The 18867-nt window shown below is 45.4% G+C and overlaps 1 protein-coding gene across 2 annotated transcripts in view; it reads left to right on the forward strand.

Moving 5' to 3' along the window:
• The window catches only part of CBL (Cbl proto-oncogene), a 154903-nt gene that overhangs the window by 85339 nt on the left and 50697 nt on the right, over positions 1-18867 (forward strand). For both annotated transcript variants that reach the window (XM_082274208.1, XM_082274209.1), the window contains exons 6-12: positions 5778-5915; positions 7853-7940; positions 9164-9295; positions 9385-9585; positions 10053-10184; positions 10274-10636; positions 16356-16450. In XM_082274208.1, the coding sequence (XP_082130334.1) occupies positions 5778-5915; positions 7853-7940; positions 9164-9295; positions 9385-9585; positions 10053-10184; positions 10274-10636; positions 16356-16450 (1149 nt within the window). The remainder of the gene's footprint in view (positions 1-5777; positions 5916-7852; positions 7941-9163; positions 9296-9384; positions 9586-10052; positions 10185-10273; positions 10637-16355; positions 16451-18867) is intronic.

Raw genomic sequence — 18867 nt, forward strand, 5'->3', positions numbered from 1 at the left:
TACTAAAACCTGTTTCCAGTTCCTTGGAAGGAAGGCAAGGTACATCCAATTCTGGACCTCAAGACGCTAAACTGCTTTGTGCGGGTACAGAAGTTCCGAATGGAGTCCATTCACAAGGTACTGGCATCCCTTCATCTGGGGGATTTTCTCGTTTCTATCAACATCAAGGACGCCTACCTTCACATTCCAATATGTGACGGTCACCAGAGCTTCCTCTGCTTTGTCGTGGGTGAGGAGCATTATCAGTTTGCGGTGTTTACTTTTGGTCTCGCCTCCGCTCCTCGGGTCTTCACAAAGTGTTGGCTCCGATGCTAGCATTGTTGTGTCAGTGGGGTGATCGCGGTACTGGGGTACCTGGACAATCTTTTTCTGCGAGCCGAGTCTCTGACTTCACATGTCTGGTGCGAGTCTGAGCCAGCTGCTTACCTTTCAACGCTGTCTTCACCCTGCCTTCCTCTGGGACCCCTACTGGTCTAAGTTACCACCGTGAGCTGTCTGAACTTCAAGCCCTTAGTGCCCTCTTACATAGCAGTGGATATGAACAGGAGGATTTTTGTATGCTTTTGTATCATGTGTGACTGGTTGCATTTGTCTATGTGGATCCGAGTTACCCGGCTGATTATTTATATACAACAAGTGCTCTATGACCCACTTATTCATTGAAGAGGTCAGACTTATAAGTTTAAACAGAGAGCACTAGATCCCTTCTCCCCTTTATTTTGTGCTGAGTTCCTGGCGCACTCGGAGGGTCAGCTGGAGCTGAAGGAGAGAATAGAACAGGCTGTTGATCCATAATATTTATGCGTGTATGACTCCTTTGAGTCTATCTCTAAGGTGAGCTGCTAAATTGGCACCAGTCACTGGGAGCACCTGAGTGAAGTGTGGAGCACTTTTTGCACTGTTTGATCACAGATGAAGATTTAGTGCTTTTATTTGAACCTTTTGTTTATTCATCCAATATTTTGACTGCACTTTGGGGACTTTTTATTTATCAATCACTTGGTCACAAGCACTTGGACTGATGAATGGTTTTGCACTTTATAGCAATTGATATAAGCATTGATTTGCTTTCATATTTTCTATATGCATTTTACTCATTATTTTGATTGATTTATTTTCACTTGGCGCAGCAATATCTATTTATTTATCAGAGTCTGACTGCTCTGATGGACACCTTGGAGATTACTCTGCGATCTCTGAGGGAGTTTGGTTATATTCTGAACCTTCAGAAGTCTGCTCTGGTTGCTTCCACAAAACTGGACTATCTGGGTGGATTTGGCCTCAGCCAGAGTCTTGCGTCTTGCTTCCTCTGGAAAACCTTCAGAAAATACAGGAGGCAATTCAGCTTCTGTAGTCCAGTAGACGGTCATCCCTCCTGGCTTGCATGTGGGTGCTGGGCATGATGGTGTCTACCTTCGAGGCGGCTCCATTTGCTCAGTTCCACAAGAGATCTCTGCAAAAAGAGGTGTCCTCGGCACAGCTTGTGCTCAGGGGGTCTGGACTCTAGAAGAGTCCAGACTGCGGATCAATGTACTGGAGCTCTGAGCTATCAGACGTTGTTTGGATCACTGGACAATTCGTCTTCATGGTGTGTCTAGTACATATTCAGTCAGACAGTGCCACTGCCGTGGCCTATGTCAATCATCATGTGGGGCACAAGAAGTGTCCTGGCGGATCGGAAAGTAGCCGGAATTCTAAGGTGGGCAGAACAATGGTTCCAGCCCTCTCTGCTGTACACTTTCCGTGGAAGGTACAGAGGTTTGTGGCATGGTCTTGGGATTCTCTGGCTGTTCCTTGGTGTCAGTATTGTCTGATTTATGCCTTTTCCCCTCTCAAACTTCTGCCAAGACTCCTATGCAGGATCAAGGCAGCAAGGGATTCTGGTCTTTCTGGTGGCTCCAGACTAGCCTCGCCAGTCTTAGTACGCTGATTTGGTACGGCTGCTCTCCAATGCTCCTTGGAGACTTCCTCTCAGGGAAGATCAGCTGTCTCAATGATCAATCTTCAATCCTGCTTTACAGTCGCTGGTTTTAACAGCTTTGCTGTTAAAAGCTGGGTGCTGAAGGATAGAGGTTTGCCTGAATCGGTGATTCCTACGCTGTTAAAAATGAGAAAATCTTCCTCTGGGAAGATCTACCATCGTATTTGGGAGACGTACGTTGGGTGGTGTGAGTCTTTTGGGGTTCTCCTGTGCTCCTTTTCGGTGGCTCTGATCTTGGCTTTCCTCCAACGGAGGGTTGAGCAGCACCTTGCCTTGAGTACCATCAAGGACCAGGTTTTGGCCTTTGCAGCTTTCTTTCAATGTCCACTCGCCACACTTTGCTTGGTGCGTACCTTTATCCAGGGAGCTCGGCACTTGGTTCCTCCAGTGCGGTCTCCCATTACCACCGTGGGTCCTCAAATTGGTGGTGTTATCCAGGAATCTCCCTTCGAAAATTTGTCCCAGAAGGTGGCCTTTTTGGTGGCTATTACTTCTGCGTGCAGGGTATCGGAGCGGACGTCGTTGTCTTGTCGTTCACCTTACTGTTGGTTTACAGAGCTAAGGTGGTTCTTCGTTCCTGTCCGTTGTTCCTTCCAAAGGTCGTCTCTGATTGCCATTTGAATGAAGACATTGTGTTGCCTTCCCTATGTCCCAGGCCTAAACATCCTAAGAAAATTTCTCTGCATTCCCTGGATGTGGTTTAGGCAATCGGGGTATACCTGGCAGTTACTGAGTCTTTTAGAGAGTCAGACTCACTATTTGTACTCACGGTTAGACCTCGAAAAGGGTTGGCCGTTTCTGCTGTGAACATTTCCAGATGGATCAGATAGACAGTGATCAGGCCTATTCAATTAGGGGTCAGGTTCCTCCTTTCCCTGTTAAGGCACACTCTGCTAGGGCACTTAGTGCCTCCTGGGCCTTCTGTCATCAGGCTTCAGTGATGCAGGTTTGCAAGGCAGCCATCTGGTCATCTGTGCACACTTTTACAAAGTTTTATAAAGTGTATGTGTTGGCATCTGCGGATGCTTCTTTTGGCCCCAAGTTTTTGCAGGCTGCTGTTTAGAGGACCTGTCCTCTTTGAGGCTGTATTGTTGTTTTTCGGGTGAGCTACAGTTGTTTTGGCTGAGTTCCATGTTATCTGGTTGGCTGTGTTTAGCCTTGGGAATTTTTTTTCTGCTTTTTTTCCCCAACTCTCATGTTTATCACTGCTTTGGGACATCCCAATGGTTAAGAAGAATCAGGAGCTGTGTCCGTCAATGAGCGAAAGAGAAAATGGGATTTGTGGCTTACCGTAAAATCCATTTCTCTGATGTTTACTGACGTACACAGCACCCACCCCTCTGTGGAATTGGTTTTCTTCTGACACTGCTTGTAATAAAACTAAGTGCCTATAGCTGAGTGTGGGTGTATACCCCCTGGGACTGCTTTTTCCTGCCTAGTATCCTACTTCTGTAGAGGGCAGTATAACCCAATGGTTAAGAAGAATCATGAGCGGTGTCCGTCAATGAACATCAGAGAAATGGATTTTACAGTAAGTAAAAAATCCAATTTTTCTTCAGACATAGAGTGCCTTGTCCTCTGTAATGACCTTAAAACTAAACTTCTGCTCTTCCTCCCCCTCCCCAGACACATTTGGCACATATTGTTCACATATTCCACCCTCGCCTGCAGCCTTCTGGGACACATCACAGGTCCCAGAAGATTGCTGGACTATTCAGATAGCACGGCTCACGTAGTGGGCAGCAGGCTACGAAGCAGCAAGCAGTCACAGCCAGCTGCCCACAGTTAAGATGCCGGGAACCAAATACTGGTGAAGAAACCGGTTCAGATGAGCACAGCACTGGATCCTGAAACCGGTGAGTGTCTGTTTTATTAAAAGTCAGCAGCTACAGTTTTTGTAGCTGCTGACTTTTAATGTTCCCACACGTGAGTGAAGCTCCTCTTTAAAGTGAATAAATCTACACGAAGTTCACTATACGGACCACCCACAAGTATGTATTATTATTAATCTATAATAGCTGCTTATTTTGATACACATAAATACGAATTTTTAAATGATTTTAGTACTGACCATGATAAATGTTCACAACCACAGTACAGTGCACACCCTTCAAAGAAATTCCAGCCACTTTTAGTGTTTTTTCATGTACACTACACATTTTATACTCATACCTTCAGGTTGCCATGCAAGTCCATGCTATACATTTTGCTGTACAATATACTGCACATACATACTTTTGTATAGACTGTGTTTGTATATTTTCTACTCCATAGTGCTGAACTATATGGACTGTGCTTTGCATGTTTTTTTGCACTGCTTGGTATTTCTTGTTACTGTACAATTATATCCACACACGGTTTTCTCCATACACTGTGTTGTATATTATGTCCTCAATCCTCAGATGTGTACTGTATTAAACGTATGTTGCACACATCTACATTTTATACAACATGCTGTAGATTGTTTCACACTACTTAACTGCACATTATATATTCTGTGCTACTAACTGTATATGCTATACAATATAAAATCCAAAGTGTTAGCCGTTTTTACTAGTATAACCATTATATATTGCACATGAATTGGATGGATACTCTAAAATACAATCTAAACAAAGTTTTGTGGTGTTTTAAAGTGGTTGTAAAGCTTTCCATATTCCCAAAAAGTGAGTAAACATGATGCACAGAGATGAAACAAATCCTCCTAGATAAGTTACACCCGTTTTTCTGCAGCATTCTCTTCTCAACAGTCCCCTAAAACACACATTTTATGCAGCATCTCTCAGCAGTAGAAAGCAGGGGTCGGAGATCTGATGCGACACAAACTGCAGAGCTGGAGCACAGGGCTGAGTGTAATCTGATAGCTGATTGAAGTGAAGAGAGACATCCTCCTGTACATAGAACATACAGAGCTGAGGCTCTGTGTCACCTGCTGTGTGTTGGAGAGGGGCAGGCTGAGGTGTCAGCTTAGAGTTCTATCGAGAAGGCCCCTTTCACCCTGGTGGAGTCTGCCAGCAGATCCACCTTCTCAGGGGATCAATCTGTTGATCCCCCACTGAGCAGGAGGGTGATAGGTTCGTGTTCGCTCTGATGATGCAGAGTGGACATAGATATAGCCCGCTGTCCTCTATGGGCTGTCAGATAGAAACAGACCACCTGCCCATTTCCATCCAACTGTCATTCAATACGGCAGACAGATGGAAAAGGGATCCTCATCGGTCTGTATTTAGCAGGTCGGATGTCGAAGGGTGATATCTATAGTTCCATAGAGAGCAGTGGATGGTCTGATCTGGTCCACCAGAAAGATTGTGGTTGGCCTGATTGGTCTGTCTGTGTGAAAGGGGCCTTACTCATGCAAACAGCACAGGGATCAGAGAGTGGACCACACTCAGTGACAAGTGCACACTATAGAGGGATATGCATTATTTGTTTTTCATGTCTGAGGTTTACAACCACTTTCACTGAAAATGTAAATCATGTACCCTTGTATGCCCCTCTTGTCCTCCTTTTTTGCATTGACATGCTTGCATAGCTGGCATCGTCCGCTTTGTGCCCTGCACTTGGCTAAAGCAACATCTTTAATCTCCTATTGTAGGACGAGACCGTACTGTACATGCCGTGGCTCAACTATACACAAAAATGTTCTGTGCATATACGCGGTCATGAGGAGGACTAGGGGACATTTGGGAGTAATTAATACAGAATTTAAGTTAATCTTTAATTGCACATTATGTCCTGCCTAATATTTGTTTATTATGTTTTTTCAATTGTGTGTTCTTTTGTTTGTGTGTTTTAGTTACATTTTTCGTCTAAGCTGCACTCGTCTTGGTCAGTGGGCAATTGGATATGTTACAGGAGATGGCAACATTTTGCAAACCATCCCGCATAATAAACCACTATTCCAGGCTCTGATTGACGGTTTCCGGGAAGGATTGTAAGAGCATATTGTTTTTCCATTATTTTCACATATACCTAATATGAGTTTAATTTAGTTTGTGCATGCTGCATTTTTCCCTTAAGTTTTTTTTTTTTTTTTTTTTTTTTTTCCCCCTGATCCCCATTTGTGCAAATATTTTTGTCCGTTTTAAACCATTTTTTTTTGTGTCCCACTCTGTATACATATTTGTGTTTTAAAAAAAAAAAAAAGTCTGTGTATATGTATAAAGATAAACATGACTATAAGAGTCCATTCAGACTAGCGCGACTTGTCAGGCGACTTGGTCGCCTGACAAGTCGCGGTCAGTCGCTCGCCCGCCATTGAAAAGTACAGGACCCGTTCTAATAGGAGCGACACAAGTCGCTCCGACTTAGAAAAAGGGTCCTGTATTACTTTGGGGCGACCTGGAGGCGACTTGCATTGACTTCATTTATATGAAGTCCATGCAAGTCGCGCCGCACGCTGTGCACCGCGACTTCACAGGTCGCCCCACCAAGTCGTGTCGTGCCAGTCTGAATGGGCTGTAAATGTAGTCTTAGACTCGATTCACACTGCCGCGACTTGTCAGGCGACTTGTCAGCTTGACAAGTCGCGGTCCATTGACTGCTACAGGACCCGTTCTAATAGGAGCGACACAAGTCGCTCCGACTTAGAAAAAGGTTCCTGTACTACTTCGGGCGACCTCGGAGCGACTTGCATAGACTTCAATTATATGAAGTCTGTGCAAGTCGCGCCGAAGTCGTGGTGCACGGGACTTCAGAAGTCGCCCCCGAAGTAGTACAGAGTCGTGTCGCCATGGTGTGAGCCGACTCTTGGGGTCCTTTCACATCGTCCGTTCAGTTTTTTCCTCCGCTCAGGGACTTTTTTTTTTTAGACGGAAAAGGATGCACTTTTGGAGTGTCCGTTCCGTTTGTCCATTTATCATCCCATCCGTTTGCGGATGATAAACAGAGATAATGTATGTCAATGGGATTGCGGATGACACAGCTGACATCTGTTTTTGCGTCCGTTCCGTTTTATAAATGGAAGAAAAAAAAGGGTTCTCTTCCGTTCCAAAAAACGGAACTGATCGGAAAGGACGCAAATCGGATGTCAGCGGATGGTCATCCGCAATCCCATTGACATGCATTATGTTCGTTTTTCATCCGCAAACGGATGGGATGAAAAACGGACATACGGACCGACCGCCCGTGTGAAAGGACCCTTAGGCTTCTTTCACACGGTCCGCCTCCATAGGCGGATCCGTGCTGCACAGCGGGGGGTTGATGCACAGATCCCCCGCTGAGCAGGCAGATGACAGCTCCCTCTCCGCTCTGTGTGCGGAGAGGTAGGTGTCAGAGCCCCATGCATCTTTATGGGGGAATCGGATGAGAGCGGACCGCCTGTCCGTTCTCATCCGATCTGATCCTCCAGACGGATGGAAAATAGGGTTTCCATCCGTACATATTTCACGGACAGGATCGGATGCGAAAGGCAGCGGGTGTCAGAGGACATGTCTCCGCTGACCTCCGCTGCCCCTAGGGATGCATGGAGGATCCGATCAGATCCACCTAAAAAACTGACAGGTGGATCTGATCGGATCGCTCGTGTGAAAGGACTCTTAAGGTGGCCACAGATGGATTGAAATTAGGACAGTTCAGCAGATACTGGCTGAATTGCAAACCATGTATAGGCAGGTTGGGTGTACACAAGTCAACCGATGGATCCAGCCTGTGGGGTTTTCTCCGATCAATCAGTGCCACTGAGTATAGCCGGCAACACTAATCATTATTCCCGTCGTCCGAATATAAAGGTTCAGCGGGAGGGATTCCCCCATCCACAACTAGTGTGTGGGTGATGAATTGGATGCTTTTTTTATTCAACTTGCTGGGCGATTGAGGAATAATGAATAATGTATGGCCTGCCTTATTCTAATTTTCCTTCTATACTTGCAGCTACCTCTTTCCTGATGGTCGCAACCAGAACCCAGATCTGACAGGATTGTGCGAGCCCACCCCTCAGGACCACATCAAAGTTACTCAGGTACATTTTTATAGGAAAAGTTGTTTGTCTTTTATTGCTAGTTTCTTTACTTTTTTCAGGCAAATAGCTATAGATATTTTGATTTAAAATATGTAAAACTGAGAGTAGAAACACAGGAGCAGCCATTGGGCAATTTATTTAAAGATGAAGGCTCTGGACTGTATTCCTTTTTCTAGCTTTATTACCTGATAAATCACTGGCCTGGGATAGAGCTGCACGATTCTTGATAAAATGAGAATCATAATTCTTTTGCTTAAAATAAATATCACAATTCTCGGCGTTACATCATCTTTCAAAAAAATTGGGCTAACTTTAATGTTTAGTTTTTTTTTTTTTTTTTAAATCAGTGAAGTGTATTTTTTCCTAAAAAATTGCATTTGAAAGACCGCTGCGCACATACAGTGTGACATAAAATATTGCAAAAACCGCCATTTTATTCTCTAGAGTCTCTGTTAAAAAAATATGTATATACTGTATATATGTGTGTGTGTGTGTGTGTGTGTGTATGTATATATATATATATATATATATATATATATATATATATATATATATATATATGTATATATATATATATATATATATATATATATATATATATATATATATATGTATATATATATATATATATGTTTGGAGTTCTAAGTAATTTTCTAGCAAAAAAAAATACAGACTTTAACTTTTAGTCAACAAATGTCAGAAAAAGGCTGTGGGTAAACTGACCTCATCCCTTTGATCTAAAAGAACCAATCGATACATTGTTTCCCTATCTCAGCGCTGAGCAATGTTGTCATAAACTTTGCCAGCTGTTTTTTTTTTTTTTTTTTTTTGTGAGCACGGAACTGCTCTGCAATGTTACATAAATTGTGGAAATGCCGGATTAAGATCATGAGGGAGGGTTGAATCGAGATCCCAAATTTTTTTTTTTTTTTTTTTACGATTAATCCTGCAGTTCTAGCCTGGGATAGTTATACAGAAAATGAGCTTAGGCTTTTTCCAAACATCACAGGCTCCATGCATGCTCCAGGTCAGTGAGTTGTTAGATAGTGAAGCCAAAGTCAATATAGACAGCCCAGTTGTATTCATCCTTAGCAATGTTTTTTAAAATATTCGAAATTGTAATCTGACTGCTTTTTGTGTATGGTGTAAAGGTTTTATCTACTTTTGTGTAAATGGACTGTATCATGTAGAACTGCATCAAAACTGTTTTATTTTTTCCCCAGGAGCAATATGAGCTGTATTGTGAAATGGGCTCCACTTTCCAGCTCTGCAAGATATGCGCTGAAAACGACAAGGATGTTAAAATTGAACCCTGTGGGCACCTAATGTGCACTTTGTGCCTCACCTCATGGCAGGTTTGTGTAATATTTTATGTTGTGCCATCTTAAGTACCCCTGAAAATAACTGCCACTTGCTTATACCAATAAACCGTTTTTGTTTTCAGGAATCAGAGGGTCAAGGCTGCCCTTTCTGCCGATGTGAAATCAAAGGAACAGAGCCTATTGTTGTGGATCCTTTTGACCCTAGAGGTGGCAGTATGGCAGAAATGTTGCGACAATGTCTAGATGGAGCTCCTTCTCCCTGTTATGAAGATGATGATGATGATAGTGGAAATGACTCTCTCTTCATGTTGGCAGGCGCCAAGGTAAGGGCAGATGATTCATATAGCATTTACTTTCTGGAATCCATCTGCTCTTAGTTCAGGCATGCATGCAGGAGGGTGTGCTTGTGACGCTTACCAGGAAGTAACTAAATAAAAATGTAAAAAAAAGTTAAAAACAAGTATATATGAAATATATTTACTAATGCTAGCAGAATTAAGGATTAAAAAATAATCATTAAGTGAGAGCGTGAAGTTCCACAGATCGAAATTTGTCCATTTGAGCAGGGACCCGCCATCTTAGATCTGTGATTGTGATATATTTAGCATGTTTAATTTTGTACAAATAATAATTCCATTATATTTGGCTGAAGTTTTAGAATTTATGGGAATTAACTTAATCGTACTGTGTAGGCAAAGTATTCATAGGCCCTGGTTTATAGGCTTGTACCTTTAGAAGAGATTTAAAGTGATTTGTCTTTAAGTGGGTTTGTACTTCACATTGTTTTTAGGTTGAAAGACCCCCTTCACCAATGTCTGCTGCCCCACAAGCAGCCCTACCACCTGTGCCACCTCGTTTAGACTTGCTGCATCAGAGAGCTCAAAGTACTCCAGGAGCTCCAAGCCCAGCTGCCATCTCCAAGGTGAGCCTTTATTTCTGGTTAGCAACTAATTCTTCTAAAACAGTTATTGCTTGGAGATTAAATATTTGTGTGTTCACTTCATCTTTCAGGCTTCTAGTAGTTTACATCACAAGGACAAACCATTGCCCGTTCCTCCAGCACTTCGAGATCTCCCACCACCTCCACCCCCTGACAGACCACATTCAATTGCAGGTGAAAGCAGGCCACAGAGGAGACCTCTTCCATCAACTCCTACAGACAAACCACTTCCATTTTCAGGAAACCGTTCTGCAGATCCTTGGCCTACACGCTCTGTACCCAAAGTTCCCCCACCTAGCCTAGCAACCAATGATCCGTGGACTGGAGGAAAGGAGCTCACCAACCGACACTCGCTACCCTTCACATTGCCTTCACATCTTGATGAGAGAAAAGACCGCCATGGTAGCACAATGAGCTTAGATAACCCTGCAACAGTAAGTCATGAATGTGAAGCAAATAACCTCTTTAGGACCGCCCGCCGCAGATGTACTGCGGCTGGCAGCCGCTCCTGCGCGAATCCCCGTAACTGTACGGCGATCGCGAGCACAGGTCAGGCGGCTCCAATTGCAACCTGACACCCATGTTCATTCCCCGCTGAGAGAGAAGGACTGTCGGCTGTTGTAAACATAGCCGACCATTCTTCTCCCTGGAATGATCATAGAGCCCATGTGATCCTTCTATATAGGATCACATGTCTCTATGGTCATTTCAGAAGCCACGCCACCCCCCCCCCCCCCCCACAGTTAGAATCACTCCCCTAGGCTCACTTTTCTCTATCGCTCATTGACAGACGTAGTCCTCGGTGATACAGCACCTTCGGGTTATGTTGCCTCCACAGGAGTAGGACTAGACAGGAAATAAAATGCTCTGGCCACACCCTAGGGGCAGTCCCAGAGGGTATATCCTCTCTCTCTCTGCCTCAGCAAATCAGTTTTTTTCTGTCTAGTCAGGAGTAAGGACCTAGATACCTTGCTGGGATCTTCGGTCCTGTCAGGATTTTTTTCTTAGAAAATAATTTTTTAAGACAGCTTTTTTTCTCCAGTGTTCCTGTGAGATCTTCAAGCAAGAAAGCTGAACTGGGCGACGGGCTGGATGTTGAGATCCAGTGGTCACCCCAGTTCAGCCTACGAGCGCGTGCAGGCCATAGCTCCGCGCTGGGTCGGCCGCGACATAGTCCCACTGGACGGGGACTGACCCTGCGAGTTAAACGTCTCGCTGAAACGCCAAAGACCATGAGTCACGGCGCCCGTATTGGTCGACAGCCCTCCTACCTCGGTGGAGAGGGGTACTGTCAGGAGTTGGTGCCCGCCTGGTTCCGGTATGGTGAGTAGTATGTTCCCCCTTTCCCCCTGACGGGTCTTGTGGTGAACGCGGGCCCCTCTCTGTAATGGTAAGGATGGGTTCCCCTCTATCCTACAACATGTCACAGATCCCCCTAATTGAGTGTGATTTTTGTGTACAAGAAGCCAGGAGGCTTGGTTTGGGAGCTGACAATCTAATTGTATAGATGTGTAAATGATTGTAGTCAGTGGCAGTACTAGAACTTTACTGTGATAGTATAAGGTATCCTACCTGTCAGTAGCCACAGGGCGATGTCTATACATGTATACTGCATTCCAGATCATTCCTCCAGCTAAGCAGCGGACCGCATACGGCCCGCTGGGGTCCGGTACCTCCGACCACGCTGACCACCATGAGGGTGAAGGGTTGTGAGGCCGAGATCCTTCTGCAGACATGCCGCTATTCTGTGCAGGCCGCCGCCATTGTCTGGTAGATGTTCTGATATTCTGTCACGAGGCCGCCATTTTGGTGTAGCCTCGTGTCTCCAGCATGGGGGCGGCCATGTTTGAGGTGACTCAAACACCTCATGGAGCCAGGGGGAGGAGCCGGCAGGCGTGTTAAGGGGCGGAGCCGCCTCTTTTACCCAGGAAATAGGGCCAAAGACTTCCTGTCTGTAACAAGACAAGCACTGAGCAAGCTGATGAAAACTTCTGTGCATCAGGGATGAGCCTTTGGGTCTGTCTCTCTCTCTCTGTGGGGTCCAAAAAGGCAGGTAACACTGAGGGGCGCTGTTGCGACTGGGGGACACAAAAAAAAAAAAACATTTTTTTTTTTTTTTACTTTGTCATTTTTTGTTGCTGGCAAGTGTCTTGTATAATCATTGACCCTGCCCACCGGGTGGAGGTGGCCTGTCAGGGACGGGGGTCAAGTAGCGACCCCCGCCTACCCCTATTGTTTATCAGATACTTCAGATACGGATTCGGAACTGGTCAATGCAGTTGCAGGTCCCTCTTAGGGGGCTGTTGTCTCAGGTAATATCTCCTCAGCAGTGAGGAGCACGTTTCTGCCTCCGCCATAGCACAAGAGTGGTGGATGCACTAGTTGTGTCCGTCCGGGAAACCTTTAGTCTTGAGGTTACACCGGCAGAGGTAGCTGAGACTGAGATTCCTTTTTGGTACTTGTTAGCCTACCAAAAGGGCGAAGGATTTTCCTTTACCCAAATGGGGTCGTTTTGAAACGAACCCCTGTTATTTCCAAACGCATGGCTAGGTGCTATCCATTTGAGGAATTCCTCTTTATAGGATAGACGGTACCACCTGCTGTCTTGCCACAGACTGTTAGGATAAAAAGACCTCGTAACTAACGAGGACCTTCCTTTTCTGCTCATATAGAGTTGTTCGTTCCGCGAGGGCGGGCGATAAGGCGAAACCCTCCAAAGCCCCTTTAGAGGGGTTTCAAAGGGCGCTGGTCGGGTAAACAAAGAGTCCGGCTCAGCCAAGCCTGAAGAATATAGCCTGATGCGCCCCTACCCATCTCTGGGGTGGGGGGGGAATGTCTTCACCGGTTTCTGGAGGACACAGGATCGAGTTTCGATCACTTCCACCGGTGCGATTCTTCCCTTCTAACATTGAACGGTTTCAGGGGTTCTATTCGAACCTATTCACAATGCCCAGGAAAGAGGGCAAGGTGCGTCCAAATCTGGACTTGGGAAGAAATAGAGTCCATCTGTACAGTGGTGGCCTCCCTGCATAAAAGAGATTTCCTGGCGTCCATAGACATATAGGATGCCTATCTTTATATCCCCATCATCGCAGGACATCAGCGTTTTTTCGCTTTCCCAAAGATCATCCCTGGTTCCCACCAGGAGACTGAACTATCTGGGCCTAAGGTTGGATACATCCTGGGCAAGAGAGTTTCTCCTTGCTGGGAAACTCCAGAAGGTTCAGTCAACGATTCGGATGTTGCTGTCCGTCAATTGGCTGGGACTGATGGTGGCCTTCTTAGAGGCAGTACCGTATACCCAGTCTCATACCCGAATTCTCCTGAAGGAGATTCTTTTTTAATGGAATCAGAATTCCGATTCCCTGGACAATCGGATCCGGTTGAGCGAGCGGACCAGGAAGTCTCCGATGCTCAACCAGGAGAAGTCATTTCTTCCGATAGTATCCAGATTACCAATAAGGGTATCGGAACTGAGAGCGATCAGATTTTGTCTGATTTACTGGATCGAGCAGCTCTAGAGCAGCCCGATTCGGATCCAATCGCATATGGCCTCTTCATCCAGAGGTTTTTTCCCTAGCTGTCCCTTCATTGGGACATCCCGGATGTGGATCTGTTGGCACCTTGGCCTAACAGGAAGGTGCGGAGGTTTGTAGCTCGCGCCACGATCCTCTAGCGGACGCAGCAGAAACGCTGATCGCCCCGTGGGGGCAGTATCAGCTACGGCATGCCTTCCATCCTCTCAAGTTGCTGCGGGAACTTCTTCGCAGGATAGAGGTGGAGGGAATTCCAGTTATTCTGGAAATTCTGGATTGACCTCGTCAAGCCTGGTACGCCGACTTGGCGAGGCTAGTCGCGGACGCTCCTTGGAGACTTCCTCTCAGGGAGGATTTGCGGTCTCGGGGACCGATCTTCCATCTTGCTTTACAGTCGCTGGCTTAATGGCCTGGCCATTGAGACCAGGTACTGAAGGACAAGGGAGTGTCAGCTTCAGTTATTCCTACCTCCAGTTAAAGCAAGGAAAGCGACTTCCAGCACATGGAAGTCTTATATTGCATGGTGTGAATCTATTGGATTTCCCCCACAGACCTATTCGGTGACCCGAATTTTGGTCTGTCTGCAACAAGGGGTTGAGCAGAAACTATCCTTGAGCACGATCAAGGGTCAGGTTTTCGGCGTTAGCAATCTTCTTTCAAGAAACCTTTGGCTAATCATTCCTTGGTGCGGAATTTCATCCAGGGGGTGCGACATCTGGCTCCGCCAGTGTGCGCACCCTTACCGCCTGTTATCTTAATTTAGTGTGGTTGGTTCTTCAGAAACTTCTCTTTGAAGATATTAGGGAGATTCCCTTGCTTACATTCCCAGAAGGTGGCCTTCTTGGTGGCCATTACTTCTCTACGCAGGGTGTCAGAACTGGCCGCATTATCCTGTCGTTCCCCAGATCTGGTGGTTCATAGGGATAAGGTGGTTCTTCTTCCGAATCCATCCTTCCTTCCTAAAGTGGTTTTCGTAAGACGGACTCACTTTTTGTGATCACGGATAGCCCTTGAAGGGGGTTGCCTGTGTCTGCCGCGACCATATCTACATGGATCAGTCAGACGGTGGTACAGGCTTATTCTATTAAGGGTCGGAATCCTCCGTTCCCTGTTAGGGCGCACTTCACTCGAGCGCTCAGTACTTCCTGGGCCTTTCGCCATCAGGCGTCAGTGGTCCAGGTATGTAAAGCGGCCACCTGGTCGTCGGTACATACCTTTACAAAATTTTATAAAATTGATGTGATGGCATCGGCGGATGCCTCATTTGGCCGCAAGGTTTTGCAGGCCGCAATTTGAGGAGACCGGTGGTCTACCTCGAGGGTTTTTTTCTGTTTGAAATTTTTTTTGTTGAGTCTCATCATTAAGGATGAGCATTGTAAACTTCTAGTTGGCACTGGTTGGGCCTTCTAGATTTGGATTTGATTTCCATTTTCCCACCCCTCATTTGTGATACTGCTCTGGGACTTCCCGAAGGTGCTGTATCACCGAGGACTACGTCTGTCAATGAGCGATAGAGAAAAATGGATTTTTGTAAAATCTTACCGTAAAATCCTTTTCTCTTAGCTCATTGACAGACGTAGTACCCGCCCCTCTGTTTTTTTGAGTTGGGTTGGGTTAAATTCTCTAAAGACTGCTTTTATGACATAACTGATTTGCTGAGGCAGAGAGAGAGAGAGGATATACCCTCTGGGACTGCCCCTAGGGTGTGGCCAGAGCATTTTATTTCCTGTCTAGTCCTACTCCTGTGGAGGCAACATAACCCGAAGGTGCTGTATCACCGAGGACTACGTCTGTCAATGAGCTAAGAGAAAAGGATTTTACGGTAAGATTTTACAAAAATCCATTTTTAACCCCTTCGTCACCCACATGGTTAACCCCTTCCCTGCCAATGGCATTATTACAGTAATAGTGCATATTTTTAGCACTGATTACTGTAGTCCGATCTGTCCACAGCAATGTCGCAGTCCCGCAAAAAAACGCAGATTGCCGCCATTACTAGTAAAAAAAAAAAATAATAATAAAAATTACATAAATCTTCTCCGTAGTTAGTGGACACAATAACTTTTGCGCAAACCAATCAAAATACGCTTATTGCGATTCTTTTTACAAAAATATGTAGCAGAAAACAAATTGGCCTAAAATGTTAAAAACATTTTGATTTTTACATTTTTTTGGGGAAATGTTATATAGCAGAATGTGAAAAATATAGATTTTTTTCAGAATTGTCGCTCTTTTTTTGTGTATAGCGCAAAAAAACAAAAATCGCACAAGTGGTCAGATACCACCAAAAGAAAGCTCTATTTTTGGGGAAAAAAGGACGTAAATTTAGTTTGGGTACAGCTTCGCACGACCACGCAATTGTCCGTTAGTCACGCAGTGCCAAGTTGAAAAAAAGTGGCCTGGTCCTTAAGGGGGCAAATCCTTCCAGTCTTAAAGTGGTTAATTGGGACTTTTTGGGTACAGGTTTTGTAATGGAACAAATGCTTGTCATTTACCATCCTTGTAAGTTTGTAGGAGCTTTTGTTTGCTTCTGATCTTATTGTCTTTACTCTAACGTTATCTAATTTCTCTACAGAAAGTACTCAGTAGGCTCATTATTTGTTTTTTTCTTTTGCAGAGTGCCAGTGTGGAGCTGTTGGCAGGTCTTGATTTGGATGATCCCAAAGTAAAGTCCTCTTCATCTGCTAATGCCATCTACTCCTTGGCTTCAAGGTGCGCATTTAAGAAAACTGCCTAATACATATTTTATCTGTTACTTTTTAGATAGTGAGAGAAGTAATCACAAACAAGAATAGTTTTAGAGCATGTCACTTAGTTATCTTTCCAGGGATAGAGAATGCAGTTTTTTCAAAATTTTTTTTACCTAAAGTATATCTTAAGTTAAAAATTAAAGTGTATTTTCTTAATTGCTTACACATACAGGAGCAGTAGAATTCAAGCTTTTTGAGTTATACTGCTCCCTACAGGAGCATTTGGACACTGTGGCAAGCATGATCCATAAGCTGGCCAAATATAACCTCTCCCACTCCCACAATTCTTCAGTTTTTTATTAGTGCCTTAGGAGGACTGATGTCTCTTCTTTTCAGTAAAAAGCGAATCCATTTTCTTAATCGTACAGGACTTGTATTCGTGGACAGATTATATGCAGGCTGCCTTCAGAGGATCTGACACAAAAACTAGCTAGGGCCACACCTAGAGTGTACCCAATTAACCTTGCTCCGTAAAACTCCAGTTTTCTGCTGGTGTCCTTAGGTGATAGACCAGTTCTCCTTTTTGGAGAAGTATTTTTTCGATTTAAACCATTCATTTTTTTTTTTTTTTTTTTCTCTAAACCTTCTGTCAAGATCTGACTGCTTATTGCCTTGAACTATCGAAAAGTTTCCAGATCATTTACTCTTGGTGTGTAGCCTGGGCATTGTACCTGGACCCCACTATATGGGACCAGCCTGTAATGTTTTGCTTTTGCCACTGGATCCTGCAATACGTGGTCACTTTGGTATGTAATGCAACAAATAGTTGCAGTGTAGTTAGCCACACAGAGAACTTTACAGGTTCAGGCCACGATCTGTTTCTGTGGTCCCCAGACCCCGAAAACCTCTTCAAGGGTATGCCCACTGTGACAGGCGAAGCTTTGGGAGTTATTCACTATAGTGTAATAATCCTTGCCATTTTATAGCTAACATTTCTCAGCACAAGCAATTTAAATTTGGCAGTTTTCTTCTTCCTATTCAGTCATACCTGGAATTTACAGGCATGTCAAAATTCCTTTTCTCTTTCGTTCGGACACAGCGATCCATAAATCATAACTGCTCCTCCAGGAGTAGGACTAGGCAGAACAAAAAAACACCTTGCTACGCCAATGGGCCATCCTCAGCTTGGTATATAACCCCTCTCTCTGCTCTAGGTAATCAGTTTTAATCTGTCTAGTCAGGAGTAAGGACCTAGGCTCCCAGCTGGGATCTCTAGTCCTAGCAATTTTTTCTCCTTTCTTACATCTTTTTTGTTTTTACTCTTGGGAGATCTACAATCAACTGCCGGGCTGGATAATGTAGATTCAGTGGTCCCCCCCCCAGCCCAGCCAGCAAGCGCGTGCAGACCACAGCTATGCGCTAGGTTGGCCGCAACATAGGCTCACGGACACAGAGGCTGGCCTGCGAGTTAAATCTCTCGCAGGGCCGCATACGACCAAGCTTGGGTCGTAGCAGTCCCTTGGCCGACAGCTCCCCTTCGGTGGCGAGGATTCTGTCTGGAGCGTTACCTGCACCATGAAAGAGTAACTACAGTCCCTGCTCTCCCTTTTTGGTGTTTTTTTGGGGTGGACGCAGGTAACCTCCAGGGACGGTCAGACCTGCCTGCGTGTTCCCTCCTCCCATCCTTAAATCCCTCAGAGAGCTGGGCTGCCCACTCTCCCTTTCCCCCCTGTCTGGACCTGGAGTGTGGTGGGGGTCTCAGAGCCCTGGGGTCTTCCCCGTTATCCCCACTCTGTAAGGGTCTTGGGATAGTGTGTGTCATGCCCTGGTAGTCTGAAGGGGTCCCAGTGTAGAAGACCCCTAGGTGCATGCCCTACTGTTTGCAGTGTGGGTATAATGCAGGGGGGTCCCGGTGCAGAGTGCGCTGCGGAGTCTTGGTCCCCTTGCAGATGGTGCAGCATTGCAGAGGGCGCAGGGAAGCTAATGGTGGCCATGTTTGTGTAGCCTGATGTCATGGAGGCCATTTTCCCTTAGTCTGGCTAGTCTCCGGTTGGTGGCCATGTTTGTGTAGCCCGATGATGTCACAGGGGCCATTTTTTCTTAGTCCAGGAGAGGCTGGAGACCGAAACCTTGTGGGGTTGCCGAAGCTCCTGCTCTTCCTCAGTTTCCTCTTCCTGTGCCCGTAACATATGAACAGGCATGGCGTCCATGATGATGCTGGGTTTAAATTTTTGGCTCTCCTCTGGTCGGTAGGGTAGAGTCTTTGGGGGTCCCGCTTATCTCTCTCTCTCTGCTGATATATGCCCTGAGCCTTGGGGGGGATCCTTTAGTGGTGCCAAAAGATAATTTTTGTACTGCAAGGTCTTCCTTTCTTTATGGAGCCTCAGGGTCGCATCTCCCCCACTGACCACCTCATGGAGGTGGCAGGTCCCTCGCAAC

The sequence above is a fragment of the Pelophylax lessonae genome, assembly GCF_965119305.1.
Source record: "Pelophylax lessonae genome assembly, chromosome: 12".
NCBI classification, from domain to species: Eukaryota; Metazoa; Chordata; class Amphibia; order Anura; family Ranidae; genus Pelophylax; species Pelophylax lessonae.